The sequence below is a fragment of the Populus euphratica genome, unplaced genomic scaffold, assembly GCF_000495115.2.
Source record: "Populus euphratica unplaced genomic scaffold, PopEup_1.0 scaffold121.1, whole genome shotgun sequence".
In the NCBI taxonomy this organism is placed as follows: domain Eukaryota; kingdom Viridiplantae; phylum Streptophyta; class Magnoliopsida; order Malpighiales; family Salicaceae; genus Populus; species Populus euphratica.
The window spans coordinates 520,796-534,950 of NW_011499968.1; the positions used below are offsets into that span (position 1 = coordinate 520,796).

Here is a 14,155-nt window from a genome sequence, read left to right on the forward strand (position 1 = left end):
CAGCAGGAAAGCTAAAAATTATGTGGGGGTCCATTCAAATTGATGCATATGCTTGTTATTTCTTCATAATTATACCCACATATCCCTTACAAATACAGTGGCCCGTCTTAAATTCAGTCCACACCTTGCTTTGCTCACCTCAAAAACGTTTTTGGCACATTTCTATGGTGTTTTATGTGTACCAAAGAGAAGGAACGACATAATTAATTCATGTTATGACACAATAGCATGAATAAATATTAATAAAATTAAAAGCTAAATGGAACAAAAATAAGAAAAAACATGCAAACATTATAGCATCACTTTTTTATTGATCGAGATCATGATGGCATCTTTGTGTAATTAATACATCAATCAATCTATATATATGGAGCTCGTATAATACTTAAAGAACTTGCGAATTGGTAAGATGAGAGTCAATAGGAATTTCTCAAGCCAGTCTTTTCACTCCAGGACAAAATACCCTCGATTCCTATGTAATCATACCTTCTTATTCAATATTCTTACATGATGATGTGTTTGTAAGTAATTTTTTAATTATAAAATGACCTTATTTTCAAGTCAGGTTACAACTTACACGAATAGTTCATTAATTAAATTAGAATGCCTTAATAAAATTATGGTCTAAGTTTTGCCTCCCATAAACATAAGAATCTCTCTGCTTCCATCGTTATGCGCTGCCGATCAAATTCATAGATTTCATTTCAACCAACATATACATCGACTTGATTATGCACTTGTTTGATACTCGACTGACTTGCACTTGAGAGTAAAGTTATGAACCCAACTTCCTAATTATCATAATAACTATAATAATAAACCTAAGAGGTTCTTCTAGTGATTAAGGAAATATGTTCACTTTTTAACTTTTTAGATTCAAATTTTAAGAATATTGCACAAGTAAATTTATTAATATATACGCCAGATTTGAAAGAAGAATGCACAATTAAAATCATTTGAATACATATTTTAAAAAATTAAAAATAAAATTATATACCATTATGCACTGTTTGATATTATGGTCTTATCATGCTTTTTAAGATTTTTAATTTTTAAAGAACTTTATATTGATATTTTTTTATCATTTTAATATAATAATATTAAAATTAAAAAATATATATATTATTTTAATATATTTTCAAAAAAATAAACTCTCAAATAGACTATAAAGCAAAACTAAGCTATAATAGGCATATTGATTGCAATAAACTTTTTTTTTAGGCAACGGTTAATTAAATTAAGTCATAACCATATAGCACTGCATAGACTATATAAAGCGTAGACCTTGCACGAGAATGAAGACTCAAGGGAATGAGGTTGCCTTTCTTTAGTCGCAACGCACCCCCATTTTCACAATATTCTTCTTCTTCTTCTTCTTCTTCTTCTTCTTCTTGGTGGTGGTGGTGGTTTTGCTGCTGCCTTTTCCTCCTTTGATTGGCTGCTTCAAAACGGCCTCCATTACCGCCACCACAACCTTTTCCGTCAAAACTAGCCTCCCCTCCTCCCCTGCCACCACCCCACTTGTCATCTCTTTTTATTTCTTTCTGTTGCGTTGCCTCAGAATTTGATCATTTGGTTTGAAATTTGAATACAAGAAAGGTTAGAGAGAAAGAGAAAAAATGAGAAAGGAAAGGAGATCAAGAAGGATATCAAGAATAGGGAGCTATGCAATATCATCATCAATGTCAATGAGAGATCATCGGCAACAACCTTGTATAACTTGTACAACGTTTAACATTCTAGCACCTATCTATAAACGTCTTAACATTAACAATGATCAGGATCAGAATTCACGTGAAAGTGATTACAGGGCCTATTGGCTTGTCAGAAACCAGAGGATTTTGGTTTCCTTGTTGCGTGAAAGATCTTCCATAATTTGTCTTCAGGTTCTTCTCTCTCTCTCTCTCTGCCTCTGTGCTTGTCTCTGTCTCTGTCTCTCTATGTTTTTTATGATTGTTTTGATTGATTTGTTGATTGTTTCAAATTCTTGTAGGAATTTTGGTTGGGAAATGAAGAGTTGGTCAACATGTATGAGAAGAGATTAGGTGATGCAGGCTATCTCAATTTCAAGCTTGCACGAACCAACAACCGTGGTGATGGTTGGTACCTACCTTTCTTATTCATTTCTCATCTTGGAATTTTCTCTGGAATCCCTTTTGTTTATACATTAAAATTTTGGTTTTTTTTTTATGAATTCTGTTATTTCATAGTTTACCATTTTGTGCAAAGATCGAAACTTTTATACAATTTTTGGATCATGTTGGACTTCCTGTAATCAGACATTATAGGCCATGTTCCAGGAGTTTGCTAATTTGATCTGCATTTGATGTTTCTTGTTTCATCAATTGTTCCATCACTATTTCCTAGTGGTTTAATGTCTCGAATTTGGACAAAATAGGGAAGATATCTTCCAAATTTGACCAATTCCTCTGCTTCCTGTTCTCTTTCACTATCTTCAGGAGAATTCTTCCATGTATTCAGAAATAAGAATAAAGAGTTTTAAGTTTTGTTGGAGGTTGGGGATTTTTGTTGAGGAAATAAAATGGTCTTAGATTCAAATGAATAGCAGAAGAAACAATGAGCAGAATTTTCTTTTGTTGAATCCTTTTGAACATACTGTGTCATTGTATGATATCCCAGGCCTACTGATCGCTGTGCGCAAGGACTATTTCAGAGTTATTAACCATAGGGAATTGTTGTTCAATGATTGCGGGGATCGAGTTGCTCAGTTGTTACATGTTGAATTAGCTGCCCCTTGTTCACCATGCCGGAACAATGACACTCGCCAAGAAATTCTCATTGTCAATACCCACTTGTTATTTCCTCATGATTCAAGTTTGTCTCTTGTAAGATTGAATCAGGTAAGTACATTTTTCCACCCTTTGTTTTTCTCTTTTCTATCTTCTTCGCAAGTAACTTCTTACTATCCTTGGTTTTGGCCTGTGTTCTATGATTGCAATAACAGGTCTACAAAATCCTGCAGTATGTGGAATCTTATCAGAAAGAAAACAAGCTTAGCCCAACGCCTATTATGCTTTGCGGGTAATTACATGATCATATGCTAAATGTCATAAAGAAACCACTCCAGCTTGGTAGATTCTATGCCCTTCACACAATCACACTCATTGTATTCCTTAACCTTTACTGTGTACTTTCTGCAGTGACTGGAATGGGAGCAAACGGGGGCATGTTTACAAGTTCCTCAGGTCACAAGGCTTTGTATCCTCGTATGATACTGCTCATCAGTACACTGATGCAGATGCTCACAAGGTCCTTATTTTCATGTTCAAACTAGTAATAATTTATTTTCTTCGGTAGAAATCACTTTGTTGGTTACATCCGATGCATACATTTCTCATTCCTTTCATGTGTTGTGCTCAGTGGGTTAGCCACCTTAATCATCGTGGAAATATTTGTGGCGTGGATTTTATATGGCTTCTTAATCCCAATAGATACCGCAAGCTACTAAAAACAAGTTGGAGTGAAGCAGTATTTGGCATGTTCAAGGTCAGATTTTTATTCTTTAACATTAACCTGGAATTCTCTGTTTTCATGATCTTAACACTTCAACGATCTCACTCTGTTTATTGTTGGGCTTCATTTGTACATTTCTTTGGTATCTACACCTCCTCTTAACTCAATTGATGGTCACTTAATAATATCAGCGTAAGGCTGGACAGTGTAAATAAAAAATTAGCAAGCCAGCTTATATTGTGAGTGTCATCTAGTTAATGTTTCTTCTTTGAAGAGACATCCCCAAATGACCTAGAATCTGTGCAACTTCACAAGCAAGAAGGACGCCAACTTTCGGTCAACTAAGGCATTTGTAATCTCTCATCTCTTTTGCAACCTCGAGTTACTTCTTAATGTCCCATAGAAACTGTTGCTAAGCTGGTTGTTTTGGAATGAACCCGTATATTTTTTGTGTTTTGCGTTGGTTTTGTAATGTCAGGGACATGGAATTTAAAAATAGAATTTTATCAGCCTTGGGAGAACAATTCTTGAGTTTCTATCTCTGAAATAGAATTTTACATTTCAGTATCTGCTACGGAGAGCTTCCCTGACAGAAGAAGATGCCTTTGCCTTTCTGAAGGCTGATAGTGATAGTGACTGCATTACCTACTCAGGCTTCTGTGAAGCTCTTCAGCAGGTATGATAAGTGGAACCTGTATTATCTCCTATCAATGCGGTTGCTTAGTAAGATGTTTGTATTCATTTGCTTGACAACTCATACATAACAATGTTCTAAATATTCAGCTTAACTTAACCGGCCATTGTTATGGACTCAGCAACGAAGAAACAAAGGATTTGTGGGCGCAGGCAGACATTGATGGGAATGGTGTTCTTGATTATAAAGAATTTCAGGTAACCAACTAAAAAGTGAATGTCGCACTAGCTATAATTTACGAAAGCATCAGGATACTCTGATTTCCACACCAATTCTTCACAATGCAACCGCCTTTTTAGCAAGCTGTGGTAGCACCAGGATTGGCAATCCAGGTTGCTTGATCTCAAATTAAAATACTTTCTGCAATCCACAAATTAGTTGTACTTTTGCCAACATTTGTTTATGTTTTTAACCTGATGAATGGCTTCCATGTTTTTGCTGATCTTTACGTCAAAATGTGTATATGTGCTACATCATATCTGTTTTATCATATTGTTTTCAGAAAAGAAAGCAATTCGACATATGTTAATACCTGTAAAACAGTGTTCTAAACTACGATGTTCGCATTGTGGGATTTTGGAACTACAGCAGCGAATTTGGAATCCTATATGGTCAAAGCAGAAAGATGATGAAATCCAAGACGATAATCTTAAGGGTAGAGAAGAGCAAACAATTGGTTTCAGTGTGGAGAATGCTGTTCTCTTCCCTCCTGAAGTAGAGAAAGGAATGTGGCCTAAGAACTACTCTCTTTCAGATCATGCCCGACTAACGGTGGTGTTCTCACCAATAAGAATGCCATGCTCACGATTGATATCATGAAAGTCCTTGAAAGCAAACTATATCATGAAAGTCCTTGAAAGCAAACTAGGCACAAGACTTAGAACAGAATGAACGAGCACAGCATGAGGGGCCGCAAACAGGTTGTCACGAGAGGGTTGCTAAAACAGGCACACGAATTATCAAGTGAGAGGCTTTGAATTCTCTTTCAGTTTTTTTCTCCAAATGTAATAGGGTAGCCTTTAGAATGTCAAAGTTGAGAGGGTGACTTGTTGCAGCAAACTCTCCAATGGACTTGCTTTTGAATATTCAAGGACTCCTGTTGGGCACCGATGGACTGGACTAGCTGTGCCAGTCTCCTTGGTGGATTCCAGGTTCTGCTTCGTCTGTTTGCTCCTTGACAATGAAATAGGAACAAGGTGAAGAAGAAGAGAATAAACGAAAGAGAGCAGCGGTAGAAATTTACTCTCGTGGATAGAAGTAGGCATGCATCACCTTTTGTAGCTTTTGGTGAGGGCAACAGCAGATTGCTTCAAGCATTTTGGCCATTTTTAGGATGTAGGCATAAAAGAATCTTCTTATAAGAGAGTTTTGCCCTGACTCTGTAATATGTTGTTATAAATACAAGTAGTGGTTGTAATTAATCAAATTGTAGAGAAGAAAACCTCAGAATCCAATCCACATTTTTATCTGTTTCCTTTATAAGGCATCTCTCAGGCAACTATGGTTGAAAAAAAGTTGCCTTCAAACATTTTTTTGTACGTGAAGCCTCAATTTGGGTTCATGGGCTAGGTTTGACTTGTCCTCATGGCAGAGAGTCGAACGTTGGAACTCTGATCATCTGCTGGTTTTTAAGGTTGAGAGAGCGATCAGTACAAGAAACACTAGATTCCCTGATCTTGTCGATCTGTTATTTAGAAGAGGAGTATCTCTAGATTATCCAGAGAGATTCAATGGAGCTATAGAAAAAGCTTGGGATGTCACGCTAATGAATGGCATGTCAAGTATAGCTGTAACCATCTAGGTGGTGCCTAAGTGGCAAGGACTTGGGATCAAGGGGTTTGCTCCCTCTGTGGTCTCAGGTTCGAGTCCTTGGTTGCTCATATGATGGCCACTGGAGGTTTACATGGTCGTTAATTTCAGGGCCCGTAGGATTAGTCGTGATGCGCGCAAGCTGGCCTGGACACCTACGTTAATCTAAAGAAAAAAAAAAGTATAGCTGTGTCCGTCGCGACTGCACCCCCATGGACCATACTTGCCTCCACGCAACAATGGAACCCACTAGTATATGTGGCCACGTATGGCACAGATGGGACAATCGCACTTGACCCTTTACTGTGTTACACGATGGGTTGTCACTCTTGATCTTCCCAAACAAACCAGTTACACATACCTTAGCTTCATTTATTAAAGCCGGCATGGAGGGAAAAAGTTTCTAGCTTGGGTGGATTGACTTTACTCGTCAGATTAAAATCTATTTTAATATTTCTTTAAAAAAAAAGTAAAATGATATTGTCTTAGTTAACAAAATAATTCAAATTAATCAGCAAAATCCATTACCAGATCTAAAAACAGGATTAAATTATTGTAAAAATAACCCTAAAATCTTAAATTAATTGGCAAGTGGAGATCAGATATAAAGTAATAAACATATTAACCACACAAGAGCACACAAAAAAAATTATATGTTTTAGTTACTTAGATATATTCCACGAGACGATGAGAAGAGAAATTTATTATGAGAAAATATAAAATTATAAAATATTATACAAAATTATTTTTTTACCCAAAATCTCAACTCAATCTAGAATTCAAATTTTCTCACTACTTTTTAGTTGCTTAAGTATAGAGAATATAGACACTTACAAATAAATTTTAACTCTAAAATATAATAATTTTAAGCTTTTATATATACATTAAATATATGAATATTTTTGTTAAGCCTGTAATTTAAATTGAGCTAACATACAAAACTTGAACTTCTATTTAATCATCTCCATCAAACCAATCAAATTAGACAATATTTGAAATTGATTCAAGATAAGTTGTCAATATGTTAGCAAGTTTTCAATTTAATAGGTATATCTTATTTTATCCGGAGAATATATAATTCATGCTTTAAACATAATTGATTTGTTGGTGATTTGATCATGTAAAAAATTTTCAATCTTATTCCTATTTCAATAACTATAGTTTCATAGATAATATCTCTCGAAATCTTATTAGACAAATAAAATTGAATAGCACTATATACTCATTTTATAAAATCTCTCTTCATCATTCATTCCCTTAATCAAATTGTCCATGCAATACTTTAAATAAACCTTGTTAAATTAACAAAAAAATATTTTAATACTCCATAAATTAAAATCTTTCTTAATTAAAAATTTTTACATTAAACTTTATAATTGTCATACTTTTGTTGCCATTATAAAAATCAATCAATATCCAAATAAGCTATGATACAATTATAAATTGTAAAAACAACTATTAAATCTTAAAACCAATTGGTATGTAAAGATATATATATATATATATATATATGTGTGTGTGTGTGTATATATATATATATATAAGATAATAAGAATAATAGTGCACAAGAAATTTGCATAGTTGAAAATTTAGGCTCACTCCACATGTGAGATGATTAAAGAAACTAGAGAAAATGAGAAACTACAAAGTGCCATAGAAAATTATTATTTCATCATAGATTTTAAAATACCCAAAACTCATATTTTTCAATTTTTTTCTAGCCACAAAACTGTAGAGAATATAGGCATTTTTTAAAAAAAAGTTTTAACCCTAAAATATAATTTACATATATATTTTTTTAATTTTAATTTTTTTTAAAAAAAAACCAACAAAAGTGAATTTTGGAGGAATCACAAGGTTTCAAAAATAGAACCCGTCTGCCACACATGGCCAACATGATTATAGAGCCTCACAACCTAACATTTTTTTCCAAAGAGGATTGAGACTACGAAATTGATTACTATTTTCTATAAAGCTAGGATCGAACTTTTTGACTCTTGTGGCCGCTTCGTGAATCACATAATTTAATTGCCTTTTGAAGTTCCGTACAAAAAAGAGAGGATAAGATGTAGAGATTTCAGACTTGAATGACATAATGCAGGAGGGACTTGTAAAAAAAAACTGAAAAACTAAAAAGGAGTAACCCCAGAATTATCCAAGCATCGCTCCTGCCTCTGATTAAGGGAGGATGAGAAGTATAAAACTATCCTCAACTTTTGGCACAATTTCCAGCACCAAAAATTAAGTCGTCGTGGTTAACAAAATTATTACTTTAGGGTTCCAAGCGGGTCATGTCTTTCTTTTTCCTCCTCCTCCTCTTCTCCTTCTTCTTCTGTTTTAATTATGAAAAATAAAAAGGTATATCCATGTTGGGGCGTGCATGCAAAGGTTAAAAAGAGAACAGGGAAAGGTATTCTTTCAGAACTCCACTACCTCAACAACCTTTTTATAAAGGAATAATCAAGGATGTGCAAAGCCCTAATCCAAGAGACCATCGCTTTCAAATACGAGAAAAATAAATAAATAAAAGCATCGTATTATATAATATTCCAGCAAGCATAGCAACAAATTGAGTGCCAATACACACACGTACATACAATTTGCAACAAAGAGAATAGGCGTGAAATGTTGAGAGACTTGGCATTTGTATCTTCAACGATGTTTGGAGTGATGGATTCGTTTTACTTTGATTTGAGGCTTTTAGATTTCATAAAGTAAAAGCAGTTGTGGGCTAGAGAGGTCCCGGCAAGAGTACCTATCCATCCCAAATGCTGTGTCTTTTTCTAAAGCATCCTAGTCTCTTTTCAATCACCTACAATATCTCACTATAAAGTTTGTATTATATTATCAAGATTCTCGTATGTTCCCTCGGTTCTTTTTTTATTATTATTTAATAAAGGTTTTTTCATTAAAAAAATATTAAATCGTAGCCTCAAACAGACACTAAATTCAATGATTTCCAAGCTTTCACACACTGCACAAATTTCTTGGGGTCCAAGCTCACTGGAATGAAGGATGGGGAAGAGAGAAACTAGGAAAATGAAATCCTAGATAGGAAAAATCAATTCGTAGTGATCCTGAGAGTTGAGATATATTAGAAGATTTACTTTCCTCGCTATGGCACCTTGACAACAATGCGAGGATTAACACTTTGTTAAGAATATAAATGGATTTGATTATTAAATTATTGGAAAATTTTCCAACTTTTTTTAAAAGATTTTTCAGTTCAGACATCAATAATTGTATAAGGTTTCGTTTGTCTTTGTGAATCTATTAACATGTTTTTTTATTATTACAAGTACTTACACGGTATAGTTTTTGCAAATAATTGTCATGTAGAATGAAAGTTGTGCCTCTTTTACATAAAAGAATGGTTCTCGTTAATTAAAATACTGGTATTACCTAACCTGAATAATTTTTTTAATAATTTTGAAGAGTATAAAACCAAAACATGTAAAACTCCAACTAGTTTGACGAGTTAATTTAAAAGCCAAATAATATTTAAGATGAAAAAAAATCTGCAAGTTAATTCATTAACCTGATTAATCTAAACCTGAAAACTCAAATGCTTGCAAAACTTACTTGAAAATATCAATTGCATTATTTAGTTTCTTCTAGCACCGTATCTGCCAGCATTCTTCTTTGTTTTTTTGTCGTTGAGATTCCATTTATCTTCAACCATCCTAAGAAACCATGCAGGTTTTTTTGTTCTAAACACAACGTATCCTATTGTAACTCCAAACACAAACCCACATCCATACCCTATTGTCACAGCTTTCCATCCAAATCCATCTCTAAACAATGTTGAATCATCTCCTTCATCAAAGCTTGATGGCGGTAATGATGGTGCCTCATCACCGTAACATTGTTTTAGTATTTGAAATCCACATAAACCCAAGTTTCCTTCAAATGAGGTTGCAGTAAAGGTGTTGAACTGCTCTCCACTTGGTATACGGCCCTCGAGCTGGTTATGTGAAAGGTTTAGGATTGCAAGAAATGTTAGACCCCCCAGCTGCGTTGGAATCCTTCCGGTAAGCAAATTTGAAGATAGATCTAATGATTCCAGATTGGTCAAATTTCCTAATGATGATTGGATTTGACCTGTAAGGGAATTATGAGAGAGGTTGAGCTGTTGGAGTGCTTTAAGCTTTCCGATCAACTTTGGAATCTCTCCGGTGAAATTGTTTTTTGACAAATCGAGTACTCTGATGGTACTTTGTATCTTCGTAAACTCAATTTCTACACCTTTCCATGTCATTTCTATGGAATAGACATAGCTAGAGTAATTTGTTGCATTCATGTAAACCATGTTTTGATCGGAGGCCATCATTGCTTCAAGACTATTGAAATACCCTGTTGGCAATGGCCCACTAAAATCGTTGTCAGAGATGTCAAGAATCCGTAATTTAGAGAAGGAATTATGTGCAGCCGGATCCTTCCCAAAACCTTGGAGTTTATTCGATTTTAGGACAAGAATTTGCAGCTTTGGAAGCGTTTCTAGAAAGTACGGAAATGCATCCTCAATCTTGTTGTTGCCAAGATCAAGAACTTCCAACATTGTGCAACTGATGATAGACGGTGGTATTTTCCCTTCTAATTCATTTCCATTGAGGTTGAGATATTCCAAGCTATTATCCTTTGAAAAAGTGGAAGGGATGGTGCCTTGAAGATTGTTCATGCCTAGATGCAATACTGAGAGCTGGCTGCTGAAGTTCCCCAAACATAGTGGTGTGGAACCGCTCAAGCTGTTGTTGGACAAGTCCAGGACGCGAAGGAATCTCAGCTTGCAAATAGAAGAAGAGATCTCACCTGTCAATTCACTATTGGACGCAAGAATAAGGACTGTCAAGTTCTCTTGTTTGAAAACCGAACTTGGGATAGTACCATTCAAGTGGTTATTGCTCAAATCAAGGAATCTCAAAGAATCGTGTTGGAGTTCACTTATATTACCTATGAAATTATTGTCATGAAGTTCAAGAGATTGTAAAGAAGGAAGAGCAAACAAAAAGGATGGTATTGTTCCATTGAACAAGTTATCCGATAAACTTAGACTCTCTAGATTTGAAAGGGTATTTAATTGAGAATGGATAGGGCCTACTAGTTGATTATTTGATAAACTTAAATATGAAAGATTGACTAGACTACCTAGAAAATTTGGAACTTGAACTATAAATTTATTGGAAGAGAGATGTAAGTAACGGAGATGTACAAGGTTTCCAAGTAATGACGGGATCTCACTCCTAAAATTGTTATTTGAGAGGTCTAAATAAACGAGCTGTGTGAGATTATTAAGTGATGATGAGATCTGACCGCTAAAATTGTTACTTGAGAGCTGTAAATAAACAAGCTGTGTAAGATTACCAAATGATGATGGGATCTGACCGTTAAAATTGTTATTTGAGAGGTCTAAAAACAAGAGCTGTGTGAAATTACCAAGTAGTGCTAGATCTGATCTTATAATGTTACAATTACGAAGAGACATATATTCTAATGACTTTAGATTACTGATTAAGTCGTTTTCTAAATAAACTGAAATTCTTGTATCAGAAAGATCTAATTGAGAGAGGACATTACTCAAATTGAACGAAGGAAAAGAGCCAGTGAGGCCTTCGTTGTATGACAAATCTAATGATTTAAGGTTTGGGAGGAGAAAGATGTTACCCGGGAATTTCCCCTGCAATCCACAACCCCAAAGGAAAAGAGATGAAAAGGAAGAGGACAGATTCATCAAGGAATTAGGTGCAACAAAAGACATATTTACATAGCCCAAACCCAGTTCTCTTAGCTTGGTTAGGTTTCGAACAATCTTGCGGAAAGAAATTGGTTCTAGACTCAGATAGTTGTTGAAAGAGAGACCAAGGGAAACCAACTCGGTGAGTTGATCAAAATCATATGGAATTGAACCAGTAAGATCGTTCCCTCCAAGATCCAAGTACTGCAGGTGCTTAAATTTCCCCATTGAGGATGGGAGTTTTCCTTTCAATCTACAGTAATAGAGTTTGAGCGATGACAGAGAAGAAGACAGATTCATCAAGGAATCGGGAACAACTAGTGACATGTTTACCAAACTCAAATCGAGTTCTCTAAGCTTGGTTAGGTTTCGAACAAGCTTGTCAAAAGAAATTGGATCTAGACTCACATAGTCGTTCCAAGAGAGATCAAGAGAAACCATTTTGGAGAGGTGAGAGATTTCCGACGGAACTTGGCCTGCAAGATCTGAACCACTTAGGTTAAGATGTGTTAGATTGGAGAACTGGCCAAATCGAGAAGAAATATGGGAGGAGTTGAAATCATTGAAAGAGAGGTCGAGCTTTTGAAGATGATGGAGAGAGAAGAGAGAATTATTGGGAAGGAGGGTGCCGTAAAGCATGCTGCAAGAGAGGTCCAGTGCAGTGACATGGCCGGTTTTCAGGTCACAAGAGACCCCATCCCACAAGCAGCAGTCTGTACCCTCTTTCCATGACTCTGTCTTGGGATATTGATCATATTGATAGTTTCTAGCAAACCAAAAAGGAGAACTCTGAATGGAGAAGGATTGTTTGAATTGAAGGAGAGAAAGAGATTGGCGATGAGCACACAAATGAGAAGAAGAAGAAGAAGAGTAATTTGAGGAGAGTGGAGATGAAATTGTTGAGTGGAAATGGAAGAGAAACAGAATGAAAGAGAGAGATTGAGAGAGGCACGGTGGTGAAAACCCCATGGTGGCTGGGCTTACAGGATTCAAAGTATAATTAACTGGGAATTTAAGATGAGAAGTGAAGAAAGGCATTAATTATTAGCAGTATTTATAGACTGGTTGAAGCATTAAACAAGTTTCCTAAGCTGAAAGAGAATCGGAGCAAAGAAAGACTTATTTGTTCATGAGCACATATTAATTGTTAGTATTAAAATACCTTTCTCAGGATTTAATAATTAAGAAAATAAAGAAAGAATAAAAACCGATGGAAATATGTAAGGTTCCTATCAACTTGATTCCCTGTTGACTTCAAATTGTGCAAACTGAATTGTTGTTTCTTGGCACCAATGACTTCGCACTAATATATACAACATTTCTCATGATCCAAAAGTCTTTTCATTCCTTGAATTGATTTTTCCTTTTTCTATTCTAAATAAAAAATAATTTAAACTATGCAATTATGTAAGTAAATAATTAAAAAATATTTATACAATAAAAAATAAAAATTATAAATTTTTTACCTAAATAATTCAAGGAGTATTTATAGCTATTGAACCTTGTTATTTTACTAGAATGGAATTATATAAATAAATAATAAATGATTGATATTTCCTATACAATAGTAAATGAGAAACAAATAACTCTTGCATAATATTAATAAAAAATAAATATCTATTACAAAATATTAATTATTATAGAAATATAATAAATTCTTAAAAAAAATTTATACTACTAGGGATATAGAAAAATGTTACTTGAAACTAATTAATTAATCCCAATTATGAAAAGCATTTGAAATTTATCAATGATTTGGATGTTCGCATTAAAAAGTTGATATTTCAAATCTAAATTATCAAACATGAAATTGTGTAAAATATTTAGGAAGAATTTTATATATCTAGAAATAAAATATCATTTACATAATATCATAACTTTTTATATTAAAATTCATAAAAATAAACAAATAAAACCTTGTAGCTCCATATAAGCTTATAATACTAATTAGAACTTTCTTTTTAACTCATCTAGCAGTAATTATACGAGCATCAAATTAATATGTTAATATTAATTTTTATTTGAAAATATGTTATTTTAATATATTTTTAAATGAAAAATATTTTTTTAAGATTTAATAATTAAAAAAATAAAATAAGAATAAAAACCTGGAAAATATGCAAGGTTCCTATCAAATTGACTTCAAATTGCGCAAACTAAATTGTTGTTTATTGGCAGAGAAATAATAACGCAAAGCAATGGGGCACTAACGACTTTGCACTCATGGATCATACTTTTTAAGTGAGCTCGGTAATGTATAGTAGTTTAATTATTTTTCAAATATTATTTATTTGAAAATATATTAATATAATATTTTTTAATTTATTTTTAATTTTCAATATTAGCACATTAAAATCATAAAAAAAAATAAAAAGATAATTATTTTCCTTTCCCCCTTTTCAGCTGAAATCAGTTGTGCCTTTCTGTCCTTTTTCTTCCCTCTTTCC

At 34.0% G+C, this 14,155-nt stretch overlaps 3 protein-coding genes across 4 annotated transcripts in view; 1 reads left to right on the plus strand and 2 right to left on the minus strand.

The window, feature by feature from the left end:
• The window catches only part of LOC105139106 (receptor-like protein 12), a 58,081-nt gene extending 45,340 nt beyond the window's left edge, over positions 1–12,741 (minus strand). The window contains exon 1 of the mRNA XM_011045432.1: positions 12,579–12,741. Coding sequence (XP_011043734.1) covers positions 12,579–12,677 — 99 coding nt within the window. The 5' untranslated portion in view covers positions 12,678–12,741. The remainder of the gene's footprint in view (positions 1–12,578) is intronic.
• The window catches only part of LOC105139104 (receptor-like protein 12), a 58,210-nt gene that overhangs the window by 28,788 nt on the left and 15,267 nt on the right, over positions 1–14,155 (minus strand). Inside the window, exon 2 of the mRNA XM_011045428.1 lies at positions 9,560–12,140. Within this exon, the coding sequence (XP_011043730.1) occupies positions 9,582–12,140 (2,559 nt within the window). The 3' untranslated portion in view covers positions 9,560–9,581. The remainder of the gene's footprint in view (positions 1–9,559; positions 12,141–14,155) is intronic.
• On the plus strand, positions 1,278–5,011 carry LOC105139105 (uncharacterized calcium-binding protein At1g02270-like). Of its 2 annotated transcripts, none has more exons than XM_011045431.1 (9): positions 1,278–1,886; positions 1,994–2,099; positions 2,641–2,861; positions 2,966–3,042; positions 3,162–3,270; positions 3,382–3,507; positions 4,040–4,150; positions 4,258–4,365; positions 4,671–4,846. In XM_011045431.1, the coding sequence occupies exons 1-9, from the start codon at positions 1,620–1,622 to the stop codon at positions 4,695–4,697; spliced, it is 1,152 nt and encodes a 383-aa protein (XP_011043733.1). In that variant the 5' UTR covers positions 1,278–1,619; the 3' UTR covers positions 4,698–4,846. The 2 variants fall into 2 exon arrangements, with proteins under 2 accessions (XP_011043733.1, XP_011043732.1); XM_011045430.1 differs by having other exon boundaries at positions 1,279–1,886; positions 4,757–5,011.